This window comes from Peromyscus eremicus, chromosome 16_21, assembly GCF_949786415.1.
Source record: "Peromyscus eremicus chromosome 16_21, PerEre_H2_v1, whole genome shotgun sequence".
Taxonomy (NCBI): domain Eukaryota; kingdom Metazoa; phylum Chordata; class Mammalia; order Rodentia; family Cricetidae; genus Peromyscus; species Peromyscus eremicus.
In genome coordinates this window covers 19,186,754-19,203,320 of record NC_081432.1, presented here as the reverse complement: position 1 = coordinate 19,203,320, position 16,567 = coordinate 19,186,754, and the positions used below count along the sequence as shown (strand labels likewise).

At 37.1% G+C, this 16,567-nt stretch overlaps 1 protein-coding gene across 1 annotated transcript in view; it reads left to right on the top strand.

Moving 5' to 3' along the window:
• The window catches only part of Jmjd1c (jumonji domain containing 1C), a 150,593-nt gene that overhangs the window by 100,187 nt on the left and 33,839 nt on the right, over positions 1-16,567 (top strand). The window contains exons 4-8 of the mRNA XM_059243942.1: positions 8,161-8,266; positions 9,996-10,120; positions 10,765-10,908; positions 11,004-11,196; positions 11,459-13,134. Of these exons, the coding sequence (XP_059099925.1) occupies positions 8,161-8,266; positions 9,996-10,120; positions 10,765-10,908; positions 11,004-11,196; positions 11,459-13,134 (2,244 nt within the window). The remainder of the gene's footprint in view (positions 1-8,160; positions 8,267-9,995; positions 10,121-10,764; positions 10,909-11,003; positions 11,197-11,458; positions 13,135-16,567) is intronic.

Here is a 16,567-nt window from a genome sequence, read left to right as displayed (position 1 = left end):
GGAGCTGATGCAGCTGCTTTCTGGGTTACTTCCCCTGGCTTGCTCAGCCTGCTTTTTTGTAGAACCCAGGACCACTAGCCCAGTGATGGCACCACCCACAATGGGCTGGGCCCTCCCCCATCAATCACTAATTAAGAAAATATCTTACAGCTGGACATATTTTCTCAATTGAGATTCCCTCCTTTCAGATAACTCTAATTCCGTGTCAAGTTGATTTAAACTAGCTAGCATACTGTCATTCACTGTTAGTTTATACCCAGGAAGTTTTAGAAGAATACTTTATGCAGATTTACGGTTTTACTAAGGTGAGCTCCTCTGTCATGGATTTTTTTCTTTTAAGCCTAAAGTGTCCTGTAAGAATATTTTTAGTTATAACTTTAAAAAGCATTCAGCAAGTCCTAGGCTTAGTTTGAGGAAGCTGCAGATAGTAAATTGTGGTCAACAGATGTTGTAAGCAGGTGACTCAGCTGTGTTCAATATCTGTTAATAGATGACTTGAAAGAAGATTGCCTCCTAGATGCTCCACCACCACCACACACACACACAGTAGCCCTGACTGTCCTGGAACTCAATCTGTAGACATGGCCAAACTCAGAGATCTGCCTGCCTCTGCCTCCCTAGTGCTGGGATCAAAGGTGTGCTCCACTACTGGCCTTTTTTAAAAAAGTTCACCAGTATTATTTAACATATGAAAAAGAATATTATTTTTCCTTCTTTTAGAAAGAAACACAATTTTCTTTAAATAGATTAAAAAAAAAAAAGACAGGATCTCTCTTTAATGCAGCCCTTCTTGTCCTAGAACTCACTATATAGACCTAGGGTAGCATCAAACTCACAGAGATACATCTGTCTCCCAGAGTGGTGGGATTAAAGGCTTGTACCGGTGCCCGCTGCCTTAGCTTTAATTTTTATAATACCATGGTTTACACTGGTAACCTAGAAGGGAAGAACTTATTACTAATGATACTTGACAAATTGTCAAAATGCAGCAGTATCACACTTATTTTATCAAAGGATTTCATTCTGAAGATGAGCTAAAAACAACAACAAAAAAAAAAGCCCCTGAAAAAAATCAAAACAAAACCCCCATGGATTATTTGTACTTCTTGCCTGCCTCCCTACCTTCCTTTATTTTCAAAACAGGGTGTCACTCTGTAGCCCTGACTAGTCTGGAACTCTCTATGTAGGTAGGCTGGCCTTCAAATCATAGAGCTCTGCATGCCTCTGCCTCCTAAATGGAAATAAAGACGTACCACCACACCCAGCATTGCTGATCTCTTTGAAGGAAAATATCATTGAACAGGGAAATAGGGCTATTTAGTTGTTTTGTTTTAATAAGATTTGAATATTAATCTTAAAATTGTTGAGGGTTTTGGTAAATTATATTTGATAAATTATAATTTTATTGATAAATTAATTAGCTTAGAATTTCCTCCATTTTATAAAACCATGTTACTGATAAATTGAGACCCAGCAGAGAGCTTTCAGAATTTTGATTCTACAAGTACATTCTCGACTGTTTTACTTTCCAACTGGACAGTTTGGGGACAATAATTTGTGATCTTTTTTTTTTCTATGAAACTAGAATGAATAATTATCACAGTTACTGCTAGGATTAACTGAGATGAACTGGCTGGAATGGTGTTCAATCTTAGCATATACTTAGCAGCATGAGGGAGGGAGGCCCTAGATTCAATTCCTGGCAGACCCTACACCCACCCCCTGAGATTATCCTTGGGTGAGACACACTCCCATGCCAGAGCCAGCTTGTGGAGGTCAGAGGACAACTTAGGAGAGCGGCTTTTCCTTCTGCCATGTCAGTTCAGATTGTCAGGCTTGATGGTAAACGTATACCTGCCAGTCTGTCTCTATGGTGCTTATTTTGTTTTTAGAACACTTTTAGACAGTATTTTCTCTGTGTCGAATAGTGGGCTGGGTGTCAAAATAGCAATCTGTAAAGGCTGGAAATTGGTTGATGCCATGAATCATTTACAGTTTAAGAGGCTGCTTTTACACTATGTTGAGATGAAAGTATTCATCTAGGGTGAATTTAGAGTGGTGACACTAGCAGTCCAGAGTGCTAAGTTCATGACTTTCCTGGGAGTTACAGTTGAGTCATTGGCAAGGCTTTGCCAAGTATCTTAGAGCCCTTTCTTAGGAAAGCAATATGTGTATGTAAGTTTTATGAAAGTGATGGGTTATCAGACCAGGGTACTTCAAGTAAGCTTTCTGTTGATAATTGGAGATTGACTACATTTTTATATATTGATGGTGTTCCTGTGTGTGTGTGTGTGTGTGTGTGTGTGTGTGTGTGTGTGTGTGAGAGAGATTATGATCAGAAGCCAGGGCCTTGCACTAAATGTACACACCCCCACCCAACCTTTTTTGTTAAGTTGTAATATTGGTGAAATAAGGTACCTTACCCTCTAATAACCTATTTAACACACCATACCAACTGTGAAGTTTGCCTAGTGTTTTTGCAAGTTAAAAATCAGTTATTTAAAGTGTATATATATTTTCTTGTTGTTTCACTAACTTTATCTTTGAAAGACTGAGGATATATTTTACTAGTAGATGCATGCTTAGAATGTTGTGAGGCTCTGGATTTAACTCCCCCTGAAATTTATCGTCAAATATACAAGAAAATGATTCATATTAAAAATCTGTTAATCAGTTAAAAAAATAGGATTCCTCTGGCTTAGTTTTAAATTTTATCACTGAAACATTAAAAGTAAACATTACTTTTAAAATGCTACAAAGTTAAAATTATTTTTGTGACTAGCAGTGTGGTTTTATAAGAGCTTTATTTCAGTTGTACCTGGTATAATTTTTATTATATATATATATATATATATATATATATATATATATATTTTTTTTTTTTTTTTTTTTTTTTTTTTGGTTTTTTCGAGACAGGGTTTCTCTGTGTAGCTTTGCGCCTCTCCTGGAACTCACTTGGTAGCCCAGGCTGGCCTTGAACTCACAGAGATCCGCCTGGCTCTGCCTCCCGAGTGCTGGGATTAAAGGCGTGCGCCACCACCGCCCGGCCTAATTTTTATTATATTAATAAAATAATTTTCATGGTTCTTCAAACCCTATGATGATTTTTGTTTGTTTGTTTCTTTACTGTGAGCATATATGATTTATGTTGTTATTTATTATTGTGTGTACATACCTCTGGAGGCTGGAAGAAGCCTTTAAATCCCCTGGTGCTTGAGTTACAGGCAATCGTAAGCTATTTATTAGATGTGGGTCCTGTGAATAACAAGGGTTCTTCTTACCTGATAAACCATCGATCCAGCCCCTTGTGGGTCTTTTTGATATTTGTTTTGTTTTGCTGTTTTGTTGGTACTGCAGTTTGAATCCATGCTTTCTAAGCAAGTACTTCAACGGTGGGTTTCCTGGAGTTTTTAAAGGTAAGTAGTTTTCATCATAAGGGAAGTGGCAGTGACACACAAAGGGTGTTTTAAAGGGTTTCATCAACAAAATTTGTAAACTAGGTCATTGTTCTCTGTAATAGATCCATTTAGTTTTTAAAGATTTTTTTTTTTAGCTAAATGCTTTAAAGTTTCTTCTGATGGTATTTTACAATAAAGTCAATTTATATGAGCCCCTTTTTGGCATCAAAATTTTGCTCTTTATTTTTTCTCATTATAAAAACAACATGTGGTCATTACAAAATAGAGAAAACATGAGGTGGAGAAGTGGTTAAGACACTGGTTGCTCTTCCAGAGGACCTGGGTTCAGTTCCCAGCTCCCACATGACAGTTCACAACTGTCTGTAACTCCAGTTCCAGGGGATCTGATGGTTTTTTCTGGCCTCTGCAGGCATTGCACTCAACAAGGTACATAGGGATACATGCAGACAAAACAGCCTGTACACATAAATAAAAACTAAGTATTAAAATCTTAAATCTGTATTTTAAAAAACCTGTCAGAAAACATGTAAAAGCATAGCAAAGTTAATTTATCTGTGGACCTACAAGATGACTCGGAGGGTAAAGTGTGCCACCCACCATGCCTTACAATTCAAGTTTGATTCCCTGGACCTATCCATGGTAGAAAGAGAGAACTCATTCCCTCAGGTTGTCCCCTGACACCCACTTGGACACACACATACTCAAATGTTTAAAAAAAGTATAATCTGGTTGCCTATTAACTACATTATGTTTTACATGTCTATTACACTTTGATTGTGTATAAAGACTTTATAGGGCCAGAAGGATAGAACAGCAGGTGAAGGCACTCAGTCAAGCCTGGTGGTCTTGTTTGGTCCATATTGTGGAGGGAGAGGACTGGCACCCACCCCACAAGTTGTCCTCTGACTTCTACATGTCTACTGTGGCACAGAGGCTCTCATGCATACTCACACACACAAACAAATGTAACAAAGACTTTCCAAAGCAAGAACATATTTAAGGAAGTCAGTAGGGTTGGAGTAATAGTTTAGTGGTAGAGCACTTTATATACATTGTTGTCAGTCTTGGAGTCCTACCCCAAGACAGAAAAAGAGGGTACGTAGTACTATGGCAACTGAAACCAGCCTTGCGAGCCAGATGACCTCAGGTCAAAACTGTTGGTGAATCTCCTCAGTCTATGTGCCTTCGTTTTGCCATCTGTAAAATGGAGACATTATTTGATGCTACAATGGTATATTGAGGATGAGTTGCCATAATAAAGGCAAAAGTTTTTGTATGGCATCTGTTGTATAAAAATCCTGTGATCAAAAAAGCTGTGCAGACCAATACTTTGATTTTGAGTGTGGTTTTCAAGTTGGAAAAATAATGATGTAAAGGAATGCTTTTGTGATCTTTTCAGCCAAGGTGCAGTGGGTTGTCTTTGTTTGTTTGCTTGGTTTTTGAGATAGGCCTGCCTCTGGCTGACCTGGAACTCAATATAGACTAGACTGGCCTCAAATTCACAGAGATCTTCTTGCCTCTGCCTCTCAAGTGCTTGGACTAACTGCGTGCATGACCAGGCCTGGCAAGACAAATGGAGCAGCTTTCCTTTGGGGAAATATCTTATTTTCTAGATAAAAATTCTGGCCTATGATAGAAGATTATATTAAAATTTTTCATTTTTATCATTACTGTTTTGTTCAGTTGTTTTCATTTCATCATAGTGTGAAGTTTGTCTTTTGCATTTTACATTGAGTTTAAAGTTTGGTTTTGTGTTATTTGTATGATTTTTTTTTTTTCCAGCACCAGTATTACAATGTTTGGGAGTAGAAATGTTTGTAGTATACAAGTAGAGTTTAAGTAGTTTTATACAAGTAGGCAATGATGCTGTTTCTGTTATTCCACACCAGTTAGCTTTGATTGGTCATGACTGACATTCCATTAAACACTATGATTGTTCTGTTAACACTTTGGAGAGAGCTTTAGATCAGAATCTCTTATCCAAGCCAAAATATCAAAGTTAGCTAAGAGAATAATTCAAAATATTCATTGAAAACTGAGAATACTGTAGTTTGATCCTTTTTTACTTTATTAAATAAAGTTTATAGTAACGTGCCTTTCTTTTGTTGACATTGATTTGTCAAATAAATATTTGAATAGTAGCAAAGTTTAAAAAGTAAATACAAAAAAAGTTGAACACAACAGTTTCTTCAATAGTTAATGTGTTATGTGTGTAAAAAAATCTCCTAATTATAAAAGTGGGAATCAAGAGCTGCAGAGATGGCTCAGCAGTTAAGAGCACTGGCTGCTTTTTCAGAGGACCAGGGTTCAATTCCCAGCACCTACATGGCAGCATACATCTGTCTGTTTGTAGTCCCAGGTACCCAATAGCCTCTTGTGATATTTGCAGGCACCAGACCCATTTATGGTGCACAGATAGACATGCATGCAAAACACATACACATATATACACATACACACAAAATGGGAAGCAAATGTTTCACAGTGTCCTAGTTTACTTTCTACAATCTAGGCAATTATTTTTAATCTCAGAGAAAGGTAGTACTACAAGCCTAAGACTTTAGAAGTTAGAAAACACCTACTCAATGTGTAAACCACACTGTCCTTGAAATCAAAGAGATCCACTTGTCTCTGCCTCTCAAGTACTAGGACTTAGTGACTCCTACACTACTAGATTAAATACCTTGTATACATACTGTTTTTGGCAGTCTCACTCAATCCCAGGCTTCCCTGAGCTCACTGTAAACCAGGCTGTCTTAGAACTCAATGCTGTAGTTGTTTTTTACTTTTTGCTCTTTTGGGGCCCACCACCCAGCTCCCAAATAAATACACAGAGACATATTCTTACTGTTTCTAGCCAGCGTTTCTTAACTTTTGAATTATCCTGTCTATCTTTTGCATCTGGAGTTTCACGTTTCTGTATTTTGTCTTTCTTTATATCTTATTCCATTGCTGGCTGGATAGCTGGATGGCTAATACTGGTGTCCTCCTTCTCCTTTTCTTTTTCTTATTTCTCTCTGCCTGCCAGCCCTCTTATTTCTCTCTCCTGCCTAGTTCAGCTCTTTATTAGACCAATGAGATGTTTTAGACAGGCAAAGTAACACAGCTTCACAGAGTTAAACAAATGCAACACTTTAAGCTAATATTCCACAACACAATGCAGTTCTCCTGCCTCCGTTTCCTCAGTACGTGGATGAGCCATCACATAGGGTTTTGAGGTTGGCATGCTAGGAAAGTGTTCTGCCACTGAGATACATTCACAGCCGTGTTTTCATATTTTCTGTTTCTGTCTTAGTTTACTTTCTTGTTGCTGTGATATAGTGCCCTGGCACAATTAACTTATGGGAAAGAGGGCTTAATCCTGCTCATATTTCATGGCAGGTAAGCCAACATGCCAGGAGCTTGAAACAGCTGTTCACATCACTTTCATAATCTAGACTAGAGAACAATGAGTGTATGATACTTTATTCATTTTATACAATCTAAGATCCAGACAGTTGTATGGTGCCACCCACAGGGAGCAGATTTTTCCCTTCTCTGTTAATGCAGTCAAGATAATTGCCCACAGGCATATCCAGAGGCTACTCTCCAGGTAAATCATCTGTCAAGGTGACAACAGTAACTTCTACTCTTCTTAGTAAGGGAAATATTACTGACTTGAACTCTTCCACTTGTCATTTGCTAGGGGTTATAACTGACATTAAACAGGATGTAGCTTATAGAAAGAGGGGTGGTCACCAGGAGTGCTATTCCTTCAGTACCCGAGTGACTAGCTTTTGGAAAAAATGAATATATATTGCATTAGCAAAAATAAAAAATCTTCTATATAGGTAATTATAGTTCATGTCTTTAAAAGGTTTAAAAAGTATTGTAGGTTTTTAAAAAATTATAGTGTGTGTGTGTGTGTGTGTGTGTGTCTGTCTGTCTGTCTGTCTGTCTGTCTGTCTGTCTGTCTTGCATTCCTTACGCTCTGTAAGGTCAGAAGGGGACTTTGAATGCCCTAGGACTGTAGTTACAAGTGGTTGCAAGCCGCCATGTGGGTGCTGGGAGTCAAACCTGCATCTTCGACAAGAGCAACAAGTGCTCTTAATTGCCTAGCCACCTCTCCAGTTTTCCCTTTCCCCTTTTCTCTCCTTTCCTCATTCTCAACTGTGCAGACCAGATTGGCCTGGACCTTGGAACTGTCCTTTTACCTCAGCCTTCTAAGTGCTAGAAATGTGTGAGTCAATGTGTCTGACTTTTGCTTGCTTCTGAGACTGTGTGTCTCTTAGGTAGCTCTGGCTAGCTTTATTTAAACTTTTTAACCTCTTGCCTCCTCTTGGGTATTGAAATTGCATGTGCATACCACCATTACTGCAAGTATTGAATGTTGTAGGAAAAAAGTATCATATTTTATAAAAGCCTATCAAGGTAAATGGCAGATATTAGTAACTGCCTTATAAATAAGGGAATTGATAGACAGAAATTTGAACTTCAGACATTCTTAGTAACAAGATTTATGGTACCAATTTTTTGTTGTTTGGTGCCACTTTTGAATATGGTAGTAATTGTCAAGGATCAACTCTCACTACAGAATAATTTCTTATGCTTTATTGTTGTAGTTGCTAAGGAAACTAGCTTATGAGTTTATGCTTTTATATTAAGGAATTTGCTAATATGCTTAGAACATAAAAGACAGTAATTTATATTACTATTGTTGGCAAAGTGTTATGGACCCTTTTCTTTTTATTTATAATTTCAGGACGACATTGACAGCCTAAAGCCCATACTCAGGGACAATCCACAGTTGCATGCAGAAGTGAAAGTCTGGGTGAAGGAACAGAAGGTCCAGGAGATTTTTATGCAAGGTATCTATTTTGAAGTTACACATCATTTTTGAAACTGCGCCAACTTATTTCCTTTTTGATTGCTCAGTTTTGTGTAATCTAATAGTTTTAATTGTATGTAGTCTGCTAGAGAATAATTGGCAAACCATAGACATTTTGATGAAGTTCTTAATTTCACTGATTTATTATACATGGAATTGTAGCTACACAGTTGTTTTGTTGATAGAGAAATTTTCATAATGTGGAATGTTCAAGGTGTGTGCTTCCTGGAAAAAGAAGCATTGTTTGCAGTGTAGTGCTGCCCAGAGTCGTAATTGATCTCTTTTGAAGAATGCTGTTGGTATCTGATAAGTGTGTGTGTACCTTCTACAGCATTTATCTCAATACAGCTTCAGTTCTGTTTCCTTTGTTTAGTAAGTTACAGGGTTGTCTGTTGACATGTGATTTTCAAATCAGAACTGCTTTATAATTCCTGGTAGTCTATTTGAATAGCAGTAAAATCATACGGTAAATATAAAGTTTTCATGAAATTGGATTAAAATTAAGACTTAATGTCTTGAACTGTTGATGTTCTATTGAATGCAAAGAATACAACTTTGTTGTTAAGTTCCCATGATTATCTCAGTCTTTGGAACTCATGCAAGTCTTTAATTCCTTCACTTTGGAGTGAGTTTGAGGCCAGCCTGATCTACATATTAAATTCCAGGACAGCCAGCACTATATAGTGTGATGCTGTCTCAAAAATAAACAAACAAAACAAACAAAAATTCGTGTCATTAAGTATTAATAAGCAGTGCTCTTGAAGATGTAACTGTTTTGTTTACTGTCCTTATGTACAACAGATCATCTGGGTATTGACCAATTTTTAGTGTAAAGTACTCTTTAAGCTTTCCTCATGGAGACTTTCAACATAAATAACTGTCTCCTACCCAATGACTCTAAGGCCTCTGCTAATCATGTCCTGTCCAGTAGTCATCACCTTTATTCTATCCATTTTTTTTTTTAAATGAAGTTACCATACTGTTGTTATCCTGGGGTGGGTTGAGGGACAGTTTCTTATTACAGATGCAAAAAAGGAAGTTCCAAATTCCATGTGTTTAATATTGTTATTAAAGAGATTTTAAAAAATATTTTTTTAAAATCCAGAGATCTAGAAAAATTGAGTTGTGGTTAGATGATGTGTCTGTTCATTTTTACTTTCCCTACGTACTTTATACTTTGATGATACAACCAAGTCAAGTTTTTAAAATAACTTTTTGTTTTCTTGCAACCTTAGGGAAGAAAAGAGTAAAGTATTAATAATCCCTGTTTATCTTTGGCTGACTCCAGATTGTGTTCGGTGTGGGGTATAAGACTGTTGTGCTTTACAGCTCAGCCTCTCTTAGCTGTCCCATTAATCAAATTACAAATTATTTTCCCATTTCAGACATGAACTCATTTTCCCAAAAATGGCTAACTAGTTTTACATCCTTACTGTATTCTAGACCACTATGGCTTTACATTGTGTTTATGATTGCAGAAATATTCTTTGTGTAGCTGTGTCTATAATGAGTCACATTCTGAGATAAAAGATACTTGTCTTCTAAGACATTTTTAAAACTGACAAGTTCTAACTCATCTGTCACAGAGCATTATTGCTTTTAAAAGGTAATTCCTATGTATACCTAAATGGGAAGTGTCTTTATTTAAGATATCCCTTGTGTTTTGTTTTTTTTTTTTGTTTTTGTTTTTGTTTTTGTTTTTTTTTAAGGTCCTTATTCTTTAAATGGATACAGAGTGAGAGTATATAGACAAGATTCTGCCACCCAGTGGTTTACTGGCATAATTACTCATCATGATCTCTTCACCCGCACCATGATCGTTATGAATGATCAGGTAAATAATTGCAATTTTGGTGCTGGGGATTAAACCCAGGGCTTTGCACATACTAAACACACCTTACGTGTGCTGAGTGCATGTTACTCCTAACCCCCAACCCCAGCCTCTTAAGTAATCCTTTGAAGAGGATATTTTTACAAGGTAGTAGACACTATATAGAGTTTCTAATAATATAACCCTAATAAATTTAAATGCATCTGATGTTACATAGAAGCAAGCTACTTTAGGTCAGGAAGTGATGGTGATTTCACATTTATTTCAGTACTGACAAAAATCAGTCCCTAATTGATTAGCCTTTTTTTTCCCCCTAAATTAAAACTTAACTTTCTTAAAACTTCAGTTTTTTTTCTTCTCACCAATAATAAATATTTCCCAAATAGTTTCTTGTTCATTTTCAAAACACATAGTTCTTACATCACATTTCATAGTTGAGATGAATTCCTTTTAAGAATTATGGTGAATATAAAAGGGAAAAGGTAATTTTATCCTTTGTAATTAAAGTTGGTTATGTAAGCAGGTGGTATCTTACAAATTTGAATTCCCAAATTGATTTGTAAACAGTTCAACTAAGTAAAGAAATTGTACTAATGTTATGCTGGTCAGTTTGTTAGATTTAATATTTGTTTTGTGTCATGGATTAGGTACTAGAACCACAGAATGTCGATCCTTCTATGGTTCAAATGACCTTTCTAGATGATGTCGTTCACTCTTTGTTAAAAGGTGAAAATATTGGCATTACATCACGACGCAGGTCTCGTGCCAGTCATAATATCAACACTGTTCACGTATGTATGTTATTAGTAATGCAGTTTTACAAAATACTTTTCCTTAGACTATTCAACATCAAATAGTAATCTAATCACTGTTGATTTATTTTTAGGGTCATTATACACGTGCTCAAGCAAATAGTCCCAGACCAGCAATGAACTCTCAAGCTGCTGTACCAAAACAAAACACACACCAGCAACAGCAACAAAGAAATGCTCGTCCTAACAAGAGGAAGGGTTCAGACAGCAGCACACCCGATGATGAGAAGATGAAGGAAGAAAAATATGATTACATAGCACGAGGAGGTAGGATCCACTTTTTAAAAATTGGATTTGAGAGAGAGATGGACAGGGTCTCACTGCACATCCCTGGCTGTATTGTAACTCACCGACCAGTCTGGTCTCAAACTCACAGAGATATGTATGATGAGTGCTAGTATTAAAGGCATGTGTCACCATGCCTGGCTGGACCCACTTTAATTTTTAAGGGCATGCTCATGAATAAAAATTCATTAAAGTATGCTTATTGATCATGAAAGATAAAACTGTTATCTTTCTTATCTTACAGAAAATCCTAAAGGTAAAAACAAGCATGTGGTAAATAAAAGAAGGAGCCCTGAGATGGATGAAAAGAAACTTAACGTGAAAAGGTTTCGGACTGACAATGTTTCAGATGCTTCCGAGAGCGGTGACTCAGAGAATACAAGTAAAAGAGTGAGTGATAATTCCTCTGAGCAAACACCGGAGTATGAGCTGAAAAATAAAATCACTTCAAAGTTCAATGGAGAAGAGGGAAAATCCCAGGTCGCTGAGAAGGCGGGAGAAGAGACCTTAGTAGATGCTCAGCCTCCCTGGGATCAAATGCAGGAAGATAGAAACCATGAAAATGGGGAGAAGCCCAAGTCTATGGACGGCCACCTTCCAGAAAAAATGGCTCTCCGTTCATCAGAACAGGCCCTAGTTGCTGACCATAATCCTAATGATTCAGTTCTTCAAGAATGCAATATGGAAAACAAACACGCAGTGGAATTATTACCAAAGGACAAGTTAGTATCCAGAACCCCGACACCCAAATGTGTTGTGGATATCAAAAGTGACACTCATTTAGAGAGGGTGGCTCAGGAAAATTCAAATACTTTTGGCCTCCAGACACTTGAGAACATGGATCCTAATGTTTGTGATTCTAAACATTCAAATGCTAAATACCTGGAAACAGCAAAGCCAGATTCTGACCAGAGCTGGGTCAATGATGTTGTGCAAGTGGATTTAACTCAATCAAGTGTTATAAATACTTCTTCAGGAAATGATCACCGAGATGTGGATAAAGAGAAAAATCACTATGTCTCTTACATGTCTTCATTAAGTACAGTTTCTGTCACAGAGGATCAGCTGCATAAGAGAAGTCCACCCCCAGAAACTATAAAATCTAAACTAACTACTTCAGTAGATACTCAGAAGACAAAATCCAGTTCTTCACCTGAAGTTGTTAAAGCCAAGATTACTCATTCTCCTGACTCTGTAAAGTCTAAGGCTGCTTACGTGAATAGTCAAGCTATTGGTGAGAGGAGGCTGGCCAGTAAAATAGAACATGAGTTATCCCGATGTACTTTCCACCCAGTTCCTACTCGAGGTAGTGCACTAGAAACTACGAAGAGCCCTCTAATCATTGACAAAAACGAGCACTTCACAGTTTATAGGGATCCTGCTCTTATTGGATCAGAAACAGGAGCTAATCACATTTCACCTTTTTTGAGCCAGCATCCTTTCCCCATTCATTCCTCATCCCATAGAACCTGTTTAAACCCAGGTACCCATCACCCTGCCTTAACGCCAGGATCCCACTTACTAGCTGGGTCATCTAGTCAAACTCCATTACCTACCCTTAACACTCACCCTCTCACTAGTGGTCCACACCATTCTGTCCATCACCCTCATTTACTTCCCACTGTGTTACCTGGAGTGCCTACTGCCTCCTTACTTGGTGGCCACCCACGCCTAGAGAGTGCTCATGCCAGCAGCTTGAGCCATTTAGCACTAGCTCACCAGCAGCAGCAACAGTTGTTGCAACACCAGTCACCTCATCTTCTTGGACAAGCCCATCCTTCTTCATATAATCAGCTTGGACTTTATCCAATTATTTGGCAATATCCAAATGGAACACATGCATACTCAGGACTTGGTCTACCTTCTTCTAAGTGGGTTCACCCAGAAAATGCAGTTAATGCTGAAGCTTCATTAAGGAGGGTAAGTGACACTGTTATTTCCCCCTGAACAACATGTATTTGTTAATTAACCTCTATAGGTACTTTAAAACTATTAACAGATTTTCAATTGGTTTTCTTTACAGATGGTTAATAACCTCACCAGACTTAACTTTCATAGATCATAGTATCTGTTAGACTGATTTTTGGTATATATGTTGGTAGTGAAAGTACAGGCTTAAAATTTGTGTGTAATTATTAAGGTTTTTTAAAAAATACATATAAGTAAATTTTTTTCTTGAAATGATGTTATTTTAGCCCTTGGATTATGTTCATTGGCTATTTCAAAGTTTGAATTTTTAAGTGTCTTGCATGCTTTAAGGCCATTCAAAGTTAGAGACTCCTAGTATTTTGCAAAGCTGCTGGTACATAAGATTGGAGAAGGTAGTGGGATAGGACTCACACTATTTCATGCCATGTGCTTTCACCAGCAAATAACTGTGCACTAATAGCAGTGCCACACAATCAATAAAAAAGTAAAGGAATAGATAGTATTATTAAACTCCTACCATGAAGCAACCTTGGCCTTTGTGCTACTCAGCGTACTCTTTAAGTGTACCTTAGGACTGTTAAATACCACCTTACTTACGGTAAAAGCAGCACTAAATTGATCATTTTTATCATTTTCAGGAATGTAGTGTCATGTTTTTCAGTCTTTTAAGTTTGTTTGTTTGTTTGTTTACTGTCCACCCATCCACCCTGTATGTGTGAGATGGTGAGCCGTCAAGTGGAGTTCAGGACGATTTACTGTGGGTGTTGGCTTTGTTTCTGCCACGTGCCTTCTGGGAATCTAACTAGCAGCCAGGCATGAAGGCAGGTTCCTGCAGAGCTACCTTGCAGCCTAGGGTCAAGTATCTTTGAACAATATAGAGCCCTCAAACTTCTTACCTTGTAAAACAACTTTTAATTCCCTTCCTCCCAGCTTTTGATAACTACATGTTTACTTTCAGTTTCTATGTTTTTTCTACTCTTTTTTTTTTTTTTTTTTTTTTTTTTTTGGTTTTTCGAGACAGGGTTTCTCTGTGTAGCTTTGCGCCTTTCCTGGGACTCACTTGGTAGCCCAGGCTGGCCTCGAACTCACAGAGATCCGCCTGGCTCTGCCTCCCGAGTGCTGGGATCAAAGGCGTGCGCCACCACCGCCCGGCGTTTTTTCTACTCTTAAACATTTCATGTAAGTAGATTCACTTAATATTTTTCTTCTTACCTGTCTTACTTTGTTTAGTATGTCCTTTAGGCTCATCCATATTGACACATGAGACAGATAGATGGCCTTTATAAAGGCTGCATTCTACTTTATTTCATGTGTCCATAGTAGGTAGGCAAACATTCATTCATTCATTCATTAGTGCTGGAGCCTTATCCATGCTAGTCAAGGGTTCTACCACTGAGTCTGCCACATTTTTTTATCCGTTCTTTGTCGGTGGACATTTGAGTTATTTTCACTATTTAGCTTTTTAAAAGAGTGTTTCCATGAAGATAGGATAAACTTAACATTTTCCATGCTATGTTTTGGGCAAGATGCATAATATGTTGGGAGTGATGATTTGGAAACCAGTGCTACTGGATTTCTCATTTATTTCAGGAATAATAGTGTGTATATTTAGCATTGCATTGGAAATGACAGTAGACAAAGGTATGGTTGTCATGGTGCCAAAAGTTTGTCAGAAAAGCTGTTGTAATTTTAGGTGGTAGTAATGAGGTCACCAAGGTCATTAATCCCAAATTAATAATGGTTGATGATAGTGAGGGACACCAACTAAGCAGATGGCAATCTTAGTAATTTTGAAAGATATTTCTTGTGGTTTATTCTAAGTAACTCCCCTTTAGTTTGCCTTTGTATGAGCTTTAGATTCCTTTAATAAAATTAACAGTGATTGTTAGAATTTTGTTCTGCCCCAACACTGGCACATTTAGTATTGGTAAGATTTTAGTTCTAGAGTTAAGATTTTAGTTCTAGAGTTGTGCTTCCATAATCACAAGTATATTCCTCTTGATTTTGTTTCTGAGATGGGGTCCTGATTCTGTTTGCATCTTTGATCATGTGCCGTTGATCATGTATCAGTTAAATCCTATTGAGATGTAGAAGTTACATAATCTAAGTCAAGGAAGATCACTAACCACATTTTTTACTTCACCAGAATTTAAAGCAAGCCTGGTGACACATGTACCTATTGTGTGTGTGTGTGTGTGTGTGTGTGTGTGTGTGTGTGTGTGTGTGTGTGTATGGGTCAAAAGTATAGTTGGAATTGCACAAAGATAGGCTAGAGGAACACAGAATCCAAGAGGTTGCAAGTGGATTTGAATCTCCTTTCATAAATTCCAAACTCTGTAAAAGAGATGATCCAAGGACTTAACAGACTGTTTATAAAACCAGAAAATGTTTTATGCTAGTCAAGTTTTTATTTATTTATGTAAAATTATAATGCAAAAAGTAAATTAAAATAACAAAAGAAAGATCTCTTAACCTCATGTTTGTGATCAGGGTGATCAGACAATGTAAGCAGAAGCCACTAGATTAGGAAATCATTTTAAATGGTACTTCATAAGGCAAAAGCTTTCATCATAGTCATAAATTACTGTGACTCAAGACTTCTGAGACTTATGTAATTATGGCCTTCTGTATCATTTTATATTTAAGTGTTTTTTTCTGTGCATCATTGTGCACTATTCTCTTGTGAGGTTTAGAGCTATAACTTACCATTAAGCTATCTTTATGATACATGCTACCCTTATATTATTGTTGTGAGTTATAAGATTTATTCCTTTTAGTCAAAATAAAGGTGGTTTAAATTTTCCTGGTATATGACTCAATCCTGATAATAGATTTACAAAGCATACTCTTGAGGTATATTGAGTCACAGTATAGAAAACAGTTTTTAAACATGTAATCACATGTATGGGGTATAACGTATATGTCACTGTCACTATATAAATACTAACTTAACAGACAGGCAACATATTGTCGTGGAAAACATAACTGTGTTATGCTTCCACATCTCCAACTTTAGTGGCCTGTTGGTATCTGGCTTATAGAATACAGTGGAACACGTTTAGGCCTTAAATGTAATGATCTGGGAGTTGTGCATAAATTCTTAGAAAGTTAAGTGTTATATGTGGAAAACTGACAGACAAACTTGATTATAATTTCTTCTAGTAGAACAATGTTTTAGGGCTAACATTCTGCTTTTGCTGTGAGCAGCAAATTCTTCTGGTGTTGGGATCATAGGAAGTCATAAATTTAGGTCTAACTGAAGATCTGCTTTTAGTGAAGGAATAGTTCTAGAAGTTACTATTTTAATGCTAATTAGTTTTCAATAGAATGTGGAAAGTTCGTATGATTAATGTTGGTTAAAGAATTGAATATTTCTCATCAGATTCATTTTCAAATATGTCAGGCTTAATAAAAATACCATGGT